Source organism: Balaenoptera borealis, assembly GCF_965194805.1.
Source record: "Balaenoptera borealis genome assembly, chromosome: 2".
Taxonomy (NCBI): domain Eukaryota; kingdom Metazoa; phylum Chordata; class Mammalia; order Artiodactyla; family Balaenopteridae; genus Balaenoptera; species Balaenoptera borealis.
The window spans coordinates 179071718-179087606 of record NC_138867.1 but is presented as its reverse complement, the minus strand read 5'-3'; the positions used below and the strand labels follow the sequence as shown (position 1 = coordinate 179087606).

General features: G+C 53.4%; 2 protein-coding genes across 13 annotated transcripts in view; both read left to right on the top strand.

Annotated features, from left to right (window-relative positions):
• The window catches only part of HNRNPM (heterogeneous nuclear ribonucleoprotein M), a 177307-nt gene that overhangs the window by 120148 nt on the left and 41270 nt on the right, over positions 1-15889 (top strand). The window lies entirely within an intron of this gene.
• On the top strand, positions 1741-15653 carry MARCHF2 (membrane associated ring-CH-type finger 2). Its single transcript, XM_082382007.1, has 5 exons — positions 1741-1897; positions 5729-5956; positions 11160-11355; positions 12830-13039; positions 15066-15653. The coding sequence occupies exons 2-5, from the start codon at positions 5781-5783 to the stop codon at positions 15222-15224; spliced, it is 741 nt and encodes a 246-aa protein (XP_082238133.1). The 5' UTR covers positions 1741-1897; positions 5729-5780; the 3' UTR covers positions 15225-15653.

The window sequence follows — 15889 nt, the reverse complement described above, 5'->3', positions numbered from 1 at the left end:
TGAACATTTGATGCATTTTGATCTGCAATCATTATCCTTATTGAGGATCAAATTGTCCAGTTTGTGGCCATTGGAAGCTTCTAATTGGCTCCCATTGACATTATCTTACCAGGTAATGTCTTTGATAACTCCCTTTCTGGTATATCAAGATGTGCCATTTTTGTCTGTACATTTCCTGCCCCTGACTCAGAATCAGATTTTTCCTCAGTGTTCCTGGCTTCTTTCAATTGGAAATGGTATTTAGAGACCACGATCTGGGCTTATGGGGTGCTTATTACAAGAAGGTTGGTCTTTGTTTCAGACTTTTTTTCAGTGGACAGAGGTAGGAAATGTTTGCTTTTTATAAAGATAAAATATATCATGATACTCCCAATTCAAATTCAAGACCACAGGGTTTTTCTTTAATGTGATCAATCTTACATCTGTACCTCCTTCATTCTCTCTGAAAAGCCCTGTTCTTGCCACCAACATAATCACTCCTTTACTTTATCCCAGACTAAATGTGCAACAAGCTCAGAATAACAATTTTAACACCACCACCACTATTATTATAGTGGTATGTGCAATCAAATTGTGGCGTTTTAAAGTCACTAGTTCATCTCTGTGTTGTTTTGTCACCAACTGGATACACAGATTAATTCGTTTTATCTTACTTTTGTTTTTAGGGATATCTTATATTTTAAATTTTGTTTTAAAGTTATATAAAATATTTACATGGTTGTAAAGTCAGATATCCAAAACAAGGTACAGTTTTAAAAGTCTAGCTTCTATCTTTGTCCCTTCTATTCTACCCCTTCCCTCTATAGGTAACCTTTTAAAAAATGTTATGATTTATTGTTCCATTTTTGAAAAATGTAAGCTAGTACAACGCGAAAGAATTTGATTAAGGTAATTGAGCTGATCTACATATTCAATAAAGGCAGGGGAAGGGGAAGAAAGGAGTATTGAGGCAATTCTCCATCCCACCTCAAGCTCTTTGCATCCCACCTCAAGCTCTTATCCCACCCCAAGCTCTTCGCCATTGTCAGTTCCATTGCTTCTTTAGGGAAATATTTTTGGACTTTCCAAATAGTCCATGATATGCCTCCCTCACTCGCTATAATTTATCACCTTTGTAATTAATAATTACATAATTGACTGCTTAATGTCTATCTCATTCCCTAGACTGAGGTCCATGAGGGAGGGCAGCAATATTTACTCAACATTGTGTCCACAGCGCCTAGCACAGTGCCTGGCTCATAATAGGCCCTCTTATTGATGCTTATTACATCTAATGAATGAATTTATTGTATGTATGAATGAATGTGAATGATGAATAAATGATGTTGGCTTTAGGCTCTTCCACGGCCCCTTAACCTCTCTCGACTTCTGTGGTTCCTCTCTGTAAAATGTGATCGGACGGTTCATCCCTCCCCCAGGATTGGCGAGAAGCCTAAGAGAGGTGACGAGCACTTACAAATCCCTTCGCTGGTGTCGCGTTGAATTCTGTAACGGTTTTACTTATTAACTGGTCTTCTGCAGGTGGCGCCACGTGCCCCGCTCGTGCCCCGAGTCGGGATGGGGCGGGGCCAGGGATGGGGGCGGGGCCGAGGCTGGGGTGGAGCCAGGACGCGGCAGGGGCGGGGCCAGCAGCTGCGGCGCCGCCGGGCCTGTGCGGCCCAGGACGTCCCCGTCGCCTCTGGCCCCGCCTCCCAGGGCGGGACTTCTACGGCGATTGGCCAATGTAGGCGAGAGGCGGTCGCCATTGGTTCGTGGCACCGTCTGCTTGGCGGGCGGTGTCCCGACGCAGGTGCCGGCCGGAGCGGAGCTAGCGGCGCTGACGAGACCGGCCGGGCCGGGACCAGGGCCCGGGCAAGCGGAGGGGCCTGCGTGGCCGCCCGGCCCGGCCGCGGATCAGGTAGGCACGGACGGGAGGATGGGGCCAGGGGGTGCCGATCCGCGGGCCGGCCCCGAGTTTGAGGCCCGAGCCCGGCCCCCAGGCGGGACGGCCGGGCTCGGACAGTCGGCCTCAGCCTTCCCAGGGACTAGGTGATCGCAATTTCCGTCTTTGCAGAAGGCAGGAGGTCCCCTGGGGGCCGGCACACAGTAGGTGCCTCTCTGAGCCTCGGTCTCCTCATCTGTGAAACCGGGTCATCCCAGTACCAACCTAATCGGGCTGTTGGGAGGAATCAGGAGGTGGCAAAGGAGGAAAGCGCTCTGCACACAGTAGGCGGTCAATAAATGACCAGTCACCTTCCCCAACCTCCTTCTCAGAGGGGCTCTGCCAGGAAAATAGTAAATATAATGACCCAGGCACTTGCTCAGCAGAGTGCCTGGCTGTTTGTGGGTGCTCAAAACGGGATAGCCAGAATTTATAGGATTAGCTCATTTAGTCCTCTAGCGACAAGATCAAGTGGAAGTACTAGAAACGTTCCCTGCTATACGGATGAGGAATCAAGGCTCAGAGAGGTCAAGCCTTTTGCCCAGGGCTACACAGCGAGTAATGATCAGAGCTGCCATTAGAGCCTGGCCTCCAGTGCAGGGCCATGCAAGTACTGAAGGGCATACAGGAGCCTCTCTGTGGTAAGTGAAGAGGAATGAATGCATTTCACAGGCTCCATGTTTATCCTGAAAAATAATAACAGTGAGCATTTCTTGAGCGCTTACTGTGTGCCAGGCACTGGCTGTGCCTTGTCTCATCAAACCCTACCAACAGCTCTGTAAGCTGATGATAGTAATTATCATAAGAGCTAATATTTATCGACTTTCCCGTATTTATGCATGTATGAGCTGGGTTTCATTGGGGCCCCATTATACAGAAGAGAAAACTGAGGCCCAAAGAGCAAAACAGCTGGACTGAGATGACACTGTGGGGAGCTAGGGCCCTCTGACTCTTCTTCCCTTGGTTTCCTGCCCTCAGAAAAAAGGAGTCTGGGTAGGTGTGGAAAGGTTGTGGTGCCCCAGCGCCACCCCAGACAAGCCTAGCCAAGGGCGAGCTTCGCTGGAGGAATTGAGCCTGGGTGCTCCTTCCCAGGAAGCCCCTCAGCAGACACAGTCCACTAGCTTCGTCAACTTATTTGACAAAGGAGAATAATGAGGCCCAGAGAAGCCAAGTGTCTTGTTCCAGGACACATAGCATTAGTAACAGAGTCAGGACTTAAAAGAACCCAGATCTCTTGAGTCCCAGACCCACTCACTGGACTAAGTTCAAATCCTGGCACTGTCCTGACCTAGCTGTGTGATCTTGGGCAAGAAGCTGCCCCTCTCTGAGCCTCAGTCTCCTCACCTGTCAAACGGGGGTAATTATTGGACTTACGTCATAGTTTTGTCGTGAAGACTCAGTGAAATCCATCTCTCAAGCACTAGGCCAAGTTTGCTTGAGGCATTGGCTCGCTCTGCCATCCCAGCAGCCCCAGAGCTGCAGCCACCCTATCCTTGCATCCAGCCTCGAGTTTGGCCTCTTGCAAGCCCAAGCCTCTGTGCTTTGCACAGATCTCTAGCCTCTAAATATTTCTGATTCCCATCATGGGTGCTGGCGGACCAGGGTCTGGGGGGGCGGGGTCAAGAGACCTGGCTCTCCCAACCCTGCGCTTACACAGAGGAGGGGCTGAAAAATTAATGCAGGAACTCTGTACTAGACACAGGGCCAGGTGCTGGAGAGACTGATGAGTGGAAGACAGACGTGGTTAAACCAGTAGATGAAGAAATAAGAGCATTTCATGGGAATTCCCTGGCGGTCCAGTGGTTAGGACTCTGCTCTTTCACTGCTGAGGGTCCAGGTTCAATCCCTGGTCAGGGAGCTAAGATACCACATGCCGTGCGGCGCGACCAAAAAAGAAAAGAAATAAGAGCATTTCAGGCCCGTAGGCAGAGAGTCTTTCTGCGCTGTTCCTAAGGCCGCTGAGTCATTGGGCCCCCTGGGTCCGGCCTTTGCCCAGTTCTTGGATGGATCGAGAGGGAGCCCACTGTGGCTGTATGCCTGAGCACCCTCTCCAGTATCCGCTGACTCAGGAATAAAGGTGGCATTGGCCTCTCAAAAAAAAAAAAGAAAGAGCATTTCAGAGAGGGGTACATTCTGTAAGGGCAATAATGTGGACACCAATGGCACTTTGACCAGAGTGGTCAGGGAAAGCCTCTCTGGGGAGGTGACCTTTGAAGGGGACACTTATAACAACTGTTTGAGTTCAGTAAGCTTAGCCACAGTACCCGGCTTGCAGTAGGTACTTAATAAACAGTAGTTGCTATTATTATTTTTGTGATTTGCAGGCCTTGCATTAGCAGATTTTACCAGTGTTTTTTGTTTTTGTTTTTCCCCTGACAGTAAAAGAAATGATAGAACTTAATATACAGTAGCTGTGATGTTTCTTGTGATGCCCAATTACTTGCAGAAATGTGAAGGCCAATCCTTGGAGGGGCAAGAGGAGTGGATTCCCCTCTGCCTGCATTCCCTTGGGTAACCCAGCGACTTCCCTGCTGGCCTCTGAGCTGGAAATTCTGGTTGCAGGCACTCGGAAGGGACACCAGTGTACACAACGTGGCAGGCCTGGCCACTGCCCTGAGGATGTTATCTCAGTCATGCAGCCTTCCTCCCAGGCTCCTCCTGCCTCTGGGCTGACACTTGCTTATGTGGCCAACAGCAGCCCAACTATAGAGGCTCAGAAGGGCCTGCTGAGCCTGGAGGTCTTCTGGCTGAGCTGCTCAGAGACTGTTGATCTGGCAGCAGACTGTCCTGGTGCAAAAAGTTAGCCGATGACTTACACTGCTTCCCTCCCGCCCCTCTTTGGGTCTCAGAATTTGACTGGCAAGGGTTGGTAAAAAAACAATTGTGGGGGGACCTCAGCGAGTGTTTCAGGGGTCTCTGGATCATAGTTCCTAGGGGCAGACGGTGGAGTATGAGACAAGTTTGGGACAGAGATCCTTAGCTCCAGGGCACCTGTATTGGCTTCAAGAGGCCTTTGTTACTTTCATGAAATTCTCCGAGGGAAATACACAAGCCTTGCTGGCTGGTTCTGTGACAGAAGAAGAGCTTGCCAAGGGTTCCTTTTGGCAGGTCAGACCCTGGGGTGGGGGGCAGAATCCTGCTGAAGTCTCCCACCCAGAGCAGACTTCAGATCGCTCCGGTGGCCTCTCCTTGGGGACAGAGGCATGGGTTAGAGCAGCTGGTCTGGTGGGTGGAGACAGAGACTGCCATGGTCCTCCCCAGCCTGGGCCACTTCCCTGATAGCCTGAGTTATCAAGGAGTTCAGAGCCCCACAAGAGGCCATGAACCAGGAGGGTCAAAGTGACTCACCATCCTGGTCTGCTGGGCCAAGTTTCTAGCTCAGTTCTGGCCCACTCCAAGGCGGGCATGAGCCCAGGCCTGGCAATCCAATCCATGGATAACAGTCTCTACATGGTTGGCGGGCATGGTTCTGTTCCTGGAAAGCGCCAAGCACAGGGCCTGCTATACAGAAGGTGTTCAATCACTGTTAGGTGCTGTTATCATGTCTGGAAAGGTGATATTGGGGGTGACCTGCATGCTTTGCAGGCTGGGCCGGGCTGGCCTTTCTTAGGAGAGTCAGAGGTAATATAATAATCAAGCCCCTGAGATGTGCCAGGCCTGGGCTGAGCTGCATGTGTGACCTTATTGAATCCTCACAGCCCCCTCCAAAGCCCCATCGTACAGATTGGGCAACCGAGGCTCAGAGAGCTGGATTCGGTGTGTGGCTTGCTAACCTTGCCCTTAATCTTCCTGCCGGCCTCTCCCCAGGCTCCTGGGACCATGGGCCTCGGGCCCTGAGGACGCGGGGCTCCCTGTGGCCATGACGACGGGTGACTGCTGTCACCTCCCTGGCTCCCTGTGCGACTGCTCCGACAGCCCCGCCTTCTCCAAGGTCGTGGAGGCCACGGGCCTCGGGCCACCCCAGTATGTGGCACAGGTGACTTCAAGGGACGGCCGGCTCCTCTCAACTGTCATCCGGGCCTTGGACACACCGAGGTGAGTGGTGGCCAAGCAGGGATATTTGCCTTCACTCACTTCGCTCTCAGGTCCGAGGGATTTCCTCCCAGCCCTGCCTGGGGTCAGAAATACAACTGCGGGAATCCCCTGGTGGTCCAGTGGTTAGGGCTTGGTGCTTTCGCTGCCGGGGCCTCGGTTCGATCCCTGGTCGGGGAACTAAGATCCCACTAGCCGCGGGCCAAAAAAAACCAAAAAAGAAATCCAGCCCCCTAGAGGGGCCAGGTGGGCAAATAAACCAGTAATCGCCACGTGGAAACTGGCTAGCCAGGTCTGATTCTTCACGAAAAGCAGAAACTCCAGATTACTGGGTAAAATCTGAAGGTCCGATGTTGGTGAGTAGCTCACGTCTTGGGGCGGCTGCTTGAGGAAGTGGCTGCCTGTGGACTCAGGGTGCCTGGGCTCAGGTCCTGAGTAGAAGCCTCTCTCCCTGTACAACCTGGGAAAAGTTGCTTCACCCCCGTGTCTCTAAACTGAGGACACTTTCCTCACTGGGTTGTTTTGAGAGTACATGGCTGTGGTCCACATAAAGTGCCCGCAAGGGGCTTTGCCACCTCATAAGCATTTGATAAGTGTATTTAAACCTCACTGCCAGCCTTCCAGACCCACGTGTGAGCTGAGTCCGCCTGGTTCGCCAGCTTGTCACCAGTCCCAAGGAAAAGAGATTTAAGGAAACCCCACACAAATTTAAATCCACTTTAACTCATTAAGATTTAATCTGGCCACCAGGTTTTCAAGTTTAATGTATCTTCATGATGTTTACTTGAGACAATTTAATTCATAAGCTTCTCTTTCCAATTTTTTTTTATTGTTACGATATAACATACAATTTAGCTTCTTGGCCATTTTATTTTTTTAAAATTTATTTATTTTATTTATTTATTTTTGGCTGCATTGAGTCTTCGTTGCTGCACGTGGGCTTTCTCTAGTTGTGGCGAGCGGGGGCCACTCTTCGTTGCAGTGCGCGGGCTTCTCGTTGTGGCTTCTCTTGTTGCAGAGCATGGACTCTAGGTGTGCGGGCTTCGGTAGTTGTGGCATGTGGACTCAGTAGTTGTGGCTCGCGGGCTCTAGAGTGCAGGCTCAGTAGTTGTGGCGCACGGGCTTAGTTGCTCCATGGCATGTGGGATCTTCCCGGACCAGGGCTCGAACCCGTGTCCCCTGCGTTGGCAGGCGGATTCTTAACCACTGCGCCACCAGGGAAGCCCTCTTGGCCATTTTAAAGTGTACAGTTCAGTGGCTTTAAGTACATTCACAGTGTTGTGCAACCATCACCACCATTCAACCCCATAACTCTTTTGATCTTGCAAAACTGAAACTCTGTCCTCATTAGACACTCACTCCCCAGCCCCCTCCCCCAGCCCCTGGCCCCCACCATCTACTTTCTGTCTCTATGGATCTGACTTCTCTAGGGACCCCCTGTGAGTGGAATCAGACAGTATTTGTCCTTTTGTGACGGCTTCTTTCACTGAGCATCATGTCTTCAGGGTTCATCTGTGTTGTAGCAGGTGTCAGAATCAATTCATAAGCTTTTCATTCAAAACATAAAAAGAAGCAGATGGAAGCCTTGCAGTGCTTTGGAGGGAGCCCACTGCCAGTCACCCTGTAAGTCTTCGCCTGGCATCACTTCTTTCAGGAAGCCTTGCCTAAGCCCAGATGAGATTGGAGTTCTTCTGGGCTTCCTCCAGGGTCTTGGTTTTTAGGTCTGCATCTCCATCAGACCCCCTGAAGTCAGGACAGGGTCTGTGCTGCTTGAGCCAGGCTGGGAGCAAGGGGACCCTTGGGGGGTCCAGGGGCCTCCTAGCCAGAGCTGCCGGGGTGGGGGGCAGGGAGGAAGTCTCCCTCCATGGGGTTCCTGGGGGCCACTGAGTGAGTTGACGTCACCTTGCCCCACCCTCCCTTTTTACACCTGGGGAAGCCGAGTCCCAGAGGGAGCTGGACCCCTGCCAGTGTCACTGAGCAGAGCTGAGGCTTGAACCTAGAGCTCCCCCTTGGGTGTGGGGGGCAGGAGGAGAAGCCTGTTCGGTCCCATCAGCCTCCCCTGCAGCCCTCAGAGACCCAGGCGAGCGGCGGTGCCAGAGTGGCCCCTCCGCGGGCAGCTGGTGGTCAGGACAGCCCTGCCCGCTGAGACCGACTGCAAGGCCCTCCTGATCTACCCCTCTGCCATTTTTTTTTATTTTTTATTTTTTGGGGCTGGATTGTATGGTAGTGCTTTTTTTTTTTAATTTTTAAATTTTTAATATAATTTTTAAAGGTTACACTCCATTTACAGTTACAAAATATTGGCTCTATTCCCGGTGCTGTACAATACATCCCTGTAACCTATCTTACACCCAATAGTTCGTACCTCCCACTCCCTGACCCTCACGTTGCCCTTCTCCTCCCTCTCCCCACTGGTAACCACTAGTTTGTTCTCTATATCTGTGAGTCTGCTTTTTGTGTTGTTATACTCACTAGTTTCTTGTATTTTTTAGATTCCACACATAAGCATACAGTAATTGTCTTTCTCTGTCTGACTCATTTCACTCAGCATAACACCCTCCAAGTCCATCCATGTTGCTGCAAATGGCAAAATTTCGTTCTTTTTGACGGCTGTCTCTTCTGCCTTCTTGTTTTGTTTTGTTTTTTGGCCGCACCGTGAGGCATGTGGGATCTTAGTTCCCCGACCAGGGATCGAACCCGTACCCCCTGCAGTGGAAGCACGGAGTCTTAACCACTGGACCGCCAGGGAAGTCCCCCCTCTGCCTTTTGATGCAGCTCAATCCCAACTTGCCCAGGCTGAAGGCCAGGGCAGAACAACCCTTCCCAGAGAGAGGGCTGCTGTTTTCCCAAAGGGTTGTCAACATCCAGGGATGGGGCCCTCTTTACAGCCTCCTGGCCAATCTCCCCAGGAGGAAATGAGGACCCTCCACTGCCACTGCTGGGAGGTGCTGGGATCGGCAGAGGCCACCCAAGCAGGTCAGTGTCCCCCCTCCTTCTCTTCACTCACCCTGTAACTCCTCCTCCCAGCCAGCCTGTGCCATCTGGGAGCAGCAAGGGTGGGGCTGAAAGATACTGTCCCCAGCACCTGGCTGGTTCCATGACCATAAAATCAAGCCTTCCATTTCACTTCAGAGGAGACCCTGATTCCTGGGGGCCCATGGCACCCCAAGTGGGGCAGAAAGTTCTGGACCCTGAAACCTTCAGAGGCCAAAGAGGAAGGCCCAGGAGGTATCTCCGGGGCCCAGGACAATCCACAAAGGCTCAGGCTTGAGGGCCAGCATCTGGGGCCCCTCTGGCCTTTGTGAGGCCTCCGTTCTCTCCGCCCCCTGGTCTGTGAGCGGGCCAGGCCCTCCCGGAAGCTGCCCTGAGCATTTCCGCACCCCCAGCCCTGCCACCTGGCCTCCTCCCGCTGCCCGATTCCCCATGGCTTCCATTTCCATCTCCCTTCTGCCCATGGAGCATGCTCTGGGCAGCCCCACTGGGATCTGTGGATGTCTCACCCGCTCCCCCGTCCCATTTCCTCCTCAACTGTATCATTTGCATGATCTTCCTGCCAGAATTTCGAGAGTAAAGCCCACTTCTCTTGCCCTACTACTGGTGGCAGGCAGCCTAGTGGCTCAGAGCATACAGGCCCTGGAGTGACTTCCTGGGTTCCAATCCCAGCTGTGCCCGACGACTAGCTGTGTGACTTCTGCACAAACAGGTTAACCCCTCGATGCCTCAGTTTCCCTGTCTGTAAAACTGGGGCAAAAAGAGCACCTTCCTCCCAGGCTCCCTGTGAGAATGAGAAAAATTAACCCAGATGTTGCCCTCCAAGTTGTGCATGGGACCTCATCAGCGCTCAATCATAAATCAGTGTGTGCTTTGTTTTCTTGTGTTTTGTTTTCTCTGAACTTGCACCTCTGAAGTAGGGTTCTTCAGGGACAAACCCCAAAACTGACGTGGCTCTCCCTCAAGGTCCTCGTCACTTCCACTTCCCGGCTTAGTTTCCGGAGCCGGGATCCCTTTCCTGTTCACTTGATGTGTGTGGGGAGTGTGGGAGCAGAGGGGAGCCGGGCATGCCCTTTTGACCTTGGAGGAAAAAGTAGCAGCCCAGGCACAGGATTGAGGACCAGAAAGCAGACCTGAGGGGTCAGCTCGGCTCTTGGGTTTCAAAGCAGCCAGGCCCCGCCCCGCAGCAGGAGACGCTGAGAAAAGGATAGAAAGTTTCTGAGGGGAAACTGGCGTTATCTGGAAAACAGCTCTCCTGCTCCGCCTCCTCCGTGTGTTCCCGCAGTCCTCTCTCTGGGCAGAAATGTCTGGAAAACAATGACTCATGTGCTGGACAGCCGCTGGGGCCACCAAGGCCACGCCCCTGGCCTCCTGAGCTGCCCCAGGAAGGACCCAGCGTCCCCAGAGACCAAGCTGGGGCCGAGACTTCCCTGAAGCAGCTTCCTGCAGGCGCTTTTTATGTCTGTTTTCCGAGCCTCACTAGAGCAGAAGAGCCGGGGAGCTCTTCTCCCTGGATGCACAGGTTTCTTAGGTAGCATGGCCTTCAGGTGCGGCTGGATCCAGAGCTTCTGATGATGTCCTTGAGACTCTGCTTCTCCCTATCTCTTGGCTCCACCTTCCTCTGTTTCCCTCTGTTTTGGCATCATTCACAGACTCCATGTGGGGACCAGGCTGCTGCCAGCAGCTCCAGACTTACATCAGCCATGCTGCCTGTAGTTCTGGAGTTTAGGGAAAAAAAAAAAAAAAAGAATTTCAGGAATCAATTCCCAGTGGCTCTGATTGCATCACACATGCTGTTCCCTGAGTCGGCCCCTGTGACCAGGGATGTGTGGTGTTTTGATTGGTCAGGCCTGAGGTCATCAGGGGTGTCGTCTTGAGGACCAAGAGTTGAGAGTGGATTGGTTGCCCAGCACAGTCAGGGTGGTATTGTAGCAGAAGGAGGAGTGGACGCTGGGCAGGCAGGTACAAGTGATGCTCACCCTGGGCCTAAAAAGGTGCTGTGGGAACCTTGGGGAGGGAGTACATCACTCCACCTGTGGGAGTCTGTGAAGGCTTCCCAAGGGAAAGGATATTTGGAGCCGGGCATTGAAGGATGAGTAGGAGTTTGCCAAGTAGCAGCATATAGGGGCAATGCTGAGCTTGTGATCCAGTGCATGTGAAGTAGGCATAGGCAGGAAACTTGATCGTTACTCACGTGTCCCATCTCTGTGTCTAGCGATGGTCCATTCTGCAGGATCTGCCATGAGGGAGCGAATGGGGAGAGCTTGCTGTCTCCGTGTGGTTGCACTGGCACACTGGGCGCCGTGCACAAGAGCTGTCTGGAGAGATGGCTTTCCTCATCCAACACCAGCTACTGCGAGCTGTGCCACACGGAGTTTGCAGTGGAGAAGAGGCCCCGGCCCCTCACAGAGGTATGCTTGGGAGCCTGAGGTTGGAGTGGGCAGAGGGGAAGAAGGCAGGCGAGGGGCCGGAGGAGGGAATTGCCCTGGAGGATCCTGGTAGGCTGGGGAAGCAGCTTCTCTATAGGGAGGAACCTCTCTCCTCTCCCCGGGGTCAGTTCTGCTGATGGGGGTGGGGAACCGGGCCTGAGGTTCCAGACCTGACAGACCCTGTGCCTCCTCCCTGTTTTGGTCACTTCAGGTGACCCTAAGGCTGAGACCTGAGGAATGAGAAGGGGGTGCCCAACCTGAGGAAGGGCAGTCCTGGCGGAGGGCACAGCAAGTGCAAAGGCTCTGAGGCCAGGAGAAGCTTGGTGTTTTTGACAAAGCCCACATGGCTGGAGTGGAGCTAGTTAAAGGTGGAGGAGAGTGGCCCAGAAGGAGGGGTAGTGGCCTCGCCTGGGGGCTTTGTGGGCCAAGCCTGGGAGCTTAGACTGTAGCCTGAGCGTGATGGGTGGGGGTTGAGATGGGATATTCCCAGGCATGACGGGAGCCACATGGCTTTCCAGAGCATTGCTGGTTGCCCGGGTGCCCTCCAGGCTCCTCTCTGCCCAGCTTGGCTTGGTGTGGGGCAGCTGAGAGCTGCAGGGGGATGTCACTGCGCCGAGGTGTGGGCTCCTGGAAAGGCCCTGGGCCCACCCGGGACCTTGGGCTCTTAGGAGAACAGTTGGAGGGAGAGCCAGCCTGCCTGCACTGCTCCCCCCCCCCCCGCAACGCTCCCACCCCAGTGCCTTTGCACATGCTCCTTCTGCAGCCTTGAGCGCCGTCTCCCCCATTCTTCACCAGGCCCCTTCTGCTCGTTCGGTTCTCTGCGGTGTCACCTCCTCGGCATAGCCTTCCCCATCCTGATCATTCACACTGTTTCATGCCTCCCCTGACTAGCATGGGAGCTATGGGCAGGGACTTTTTCCTGCCATCATCTGTGGCAGGCAGTGTAGCATAGAGGCCAAGACGCACAGGCCCTGGGACAAGACTTCCTGGGCTCCAGTCCTGGCTTTGTGGACGACTAGCCATATGAGTTTGCACAAATGGGTCAGCCTCTCCGTGCCCTCAGTTTCCCCCATCTATAAAACAAGGTCATGGGGCTTCCCTGGCGGTCCAGTGGTTAAGACTCCGTGCTTCCACTGTAGGGGGCATGCGTCTGATCCCCTGCGCGGCCAAAAAAACCAAAGAACCAAAAAACAAAAAACAGGGGCAGAAGTGCCCCGCACCTATCCGGGCCTGGCCTGTGTCATCGTCATTGTCTCCATAAATATTTGAAAGAAGGAACGAACGCAGGGAGGTGCCAGGCAGGAGGCTGGTCCTGCAGGGCCCAGCGATGAAGATGGGCGTCAGCAGAGGGGGCGGAGGCCCTGGCGGTCCCGCACCGCATCCCCCCGCGGAGGCTCGACGGAGGGTGGTGCATGACGGTCTCTCTCAGCGGCTCCCCCTCCCTTCTTCTCCGCAGTGGCTGAAGGACCCAGGGCCTCGGACAGAGAAGAGGACACTGTGCTGTGACATGGTGTGCTTCCTGTTCATCACGCCTCTGGCCGCGATCTCAGGCTGGCTGTGCCTGCGCGGGGCCCAGGACCACCTCAGGCTCCATAGCCGGCTGGAGGCTGTGGGGCTCATCGCCCTCACCATCGCCCTCTTTACCATCTACGTCCTCTGGACGCTGGTGAGTGGCTGCCCGCCGGAGATCAGACATCTGGGAGCAGTCAGGCCCGGGGTTTGGTCAGCGGCTTGGAGCGGGTGGGGGGCGCCCTGCCCGCCTCGGCTTGTGGCTGGCCCTCGGGTGGAAGCAATTCCCAGCATCTCATGGAGCTCCAGATTCCAAGCTGGTCCAAGGTCCAGGGAGCCAGGCGTGAGCCTTCTGCCCCAAGGATACAAGGGCACATGATCACCTCTGCTGAGTGCAGGCCCCGCCAGCCACGAGCTCCACCAAGACTGTACTGGCTGGGGGGTGGGGGGGTGGGGAGAGGCAGAGGGACACCGAAAGGCTGCGGAAGAAAGAGCAGGAGAAAGAGAGACAGAGAGAGAGGACCATCAAGAGACAGAGAAGGACTTCCCTGGCGGCCAGTGGTTAAGACTCCACGCTTGCACTGCAGGGGGCGTGGGTTGATCCCTGGTCGGGGACCTAAAATCGTCCCACGCGGGGGTTGGGTGGATGCTGAGAGAGAAAACGACTGGGGTTGAGAGAGAGTGAGTGTAGTGGGGTGTTGTCCCGGCTTCTGGCAGGCATGAGAACCCTCGCTCAGAGAGGAAAGGTCCCCAGAGTCTGGCCCCTCAGACAGAACCACTGGCCTCCAGCTGTGGGGCACTCCCTCCTCAAGAATTGTTTCCCAGCGCATCCACCAAGCAGGTTTTTTAATACAAGTAGGATGAAATCATAGGTCCTGCTTTGCAGTCTGCTTGTTTTCACTTTGCTAATGTCCTTTAAAAAAAAAAAAAGGCAGCCACCCAACAATCCTTCATTGTATGGGCGTGCTGTATTTTTTTAACTAATCCCTTTTGATGGACACTGGGATCATTTCCAATGTTTTTTTTTGTTGTTGGTTTGTTTTTTTGTTTCCCTTCTTTTTTTGCCGTTATAAACTGTGCTTTGGGTGCCACCTGTGCAAATGTTTCTTGGAACTGGCTTGGTTAAAGAGTATGAACCATTGACATTTATTGGAAAAAAAAATTTTTTTTTTAATAGATTTGACTCATTAGAGCAGTTTGAGGTTAAACAGCAAAATGGAGCAGAAAGTACAGAGTTCTCCAAAATCCTCCCCCACACCTGCAGAGCCTCTTCCACGAGCAGCAGGGCACCAGAGCAGTGCATTTATTACAGTCGACGAACCAACATTGACACATCATCACCCCAAGCCCATAGTTTACATTAGGGGTTCACTCTTGGTGTTGAACAATTTGTGGGTTTAGACAAATGTATAATGACATGTATCCACCATTAGAGTGTCATACAGAGTATTTTCACTGCCCTAAAACCCCTCTGTGATCCTCCTGTTCATCTCTCCCTCCCCCAAGCCCTGGTAACCACTGCTCCTCTTACTGTCTCCATAGTTTTGCCTTTTCCAGAATGTCCTATAGTTGGAATCATGCAGTCTGTAGCCTTTTCAGTGAAAGCGCTGAGTCCTAACCACTGGACCGCCAGGGAATTCCCTGTAGCCTTTTCAGATCTGCTTCTTTCACTTCTTTCATATGACTATATGCATTTAAGGTTCCTCCATGTCTTTTCATGACTTGATAGCTCATTTCTTTTTGGTGCCAAGTAACATTCCATCGTCTGGATGTCCCACAGTTTATCCATCCACTTACCCACTGAAGGACATCTTAGTTGCTTCCAAGTTTTGGCAGTTATATGATCCATTGACGTTTGGCCCCTTCCCAGAGGCTTTATCACTTCACTGCCACCCTCTGGGAGACAGAAAGGGACCCCCCCCCCCTTCCACACACACACACACAGACCCTCTCACCTTTGCTGGGCCCTCAGTGCTGGTGGGGAGGTTCCCCAGGTGAGGCAATGGGTGTGTGTACACTGTCTGTGTGAGAAATGCCCAGATGCCGCCCGTGCTTCTGGAAGCAGGAGCCTGGTCCTGGTTAGGTCGAGGCAGATGCCTCAGGGGCCCCGTTTTCCTCTCTTGGGGGTAGAGGCTGGCTGGCCAGAGGCTGGCCCTCCTGCTCATCTCCACCCTGCCCTGCAGGTCTCATTCCGCTACCATTGCCAGCTGTACTCCGAGTGGAGAAGGACCAACCAGAAAGTGCGCCTGAAGATCCGGGCCACCGATGGCCCCGAAGGCACCCAGCACTCCCCTCTGGCAGCTGGGCTCCTGAAGAAGGTGGCAGAGGAGACGCCCGTGTGAAGGCCGGGCTGGCAGGGCCAGAGGCAGCTGGCGATGCCCTGGCGTTTGGAAGGACAGAAACTGCCCGACCCTTCCCGCACGGCCGGAATGCTTCTTAGGCCAAGAGATGCCAAAGTGGAGCTGATTCCGTGATTCCCGTGTGAAGCTATTCTCATCGTTTTGCACACTCTGATACACGAGGAGGACAGACGGACGTGGTCCCGAGCTTCGGATGGAGCAGGCACCCTGATCTCATTCTGAGGTCTACCTGGCCCCTCCTGGGCCAGCAGCCATGGCCAGAGGCGAGTCGCGGGCACCCATCGAACTGGGAGGTTCCGCAAGCTTCTTGCACTTTTCTGCACCTGGCAGGCTCACATTGCCGGCACCCTCAACTTTATAAAGTTGCACTGTGTTTCAAAACCCACCCCCCCTACCCCACCCCACCCCCCCTACCCCACCCCACCCCCAATGAATAAAAGGAGCCCTTGCTGGACAAAACGGACTTGTCAGTCACGTTTCTGAGGCCTCAAAGTGAGGGTGCTGGGACCGAGGGGAGTCAGGACAACACAGAGGTAACAGCAGCAACAACCAATGCTCTCGGCTGGTTTGAGGGATCACAGGGCTAGAAGCAAAGTGGGAGTTTTCAAGTGAAGAGCAGGTAGCAGGGCTATGTATTAAATGATTTA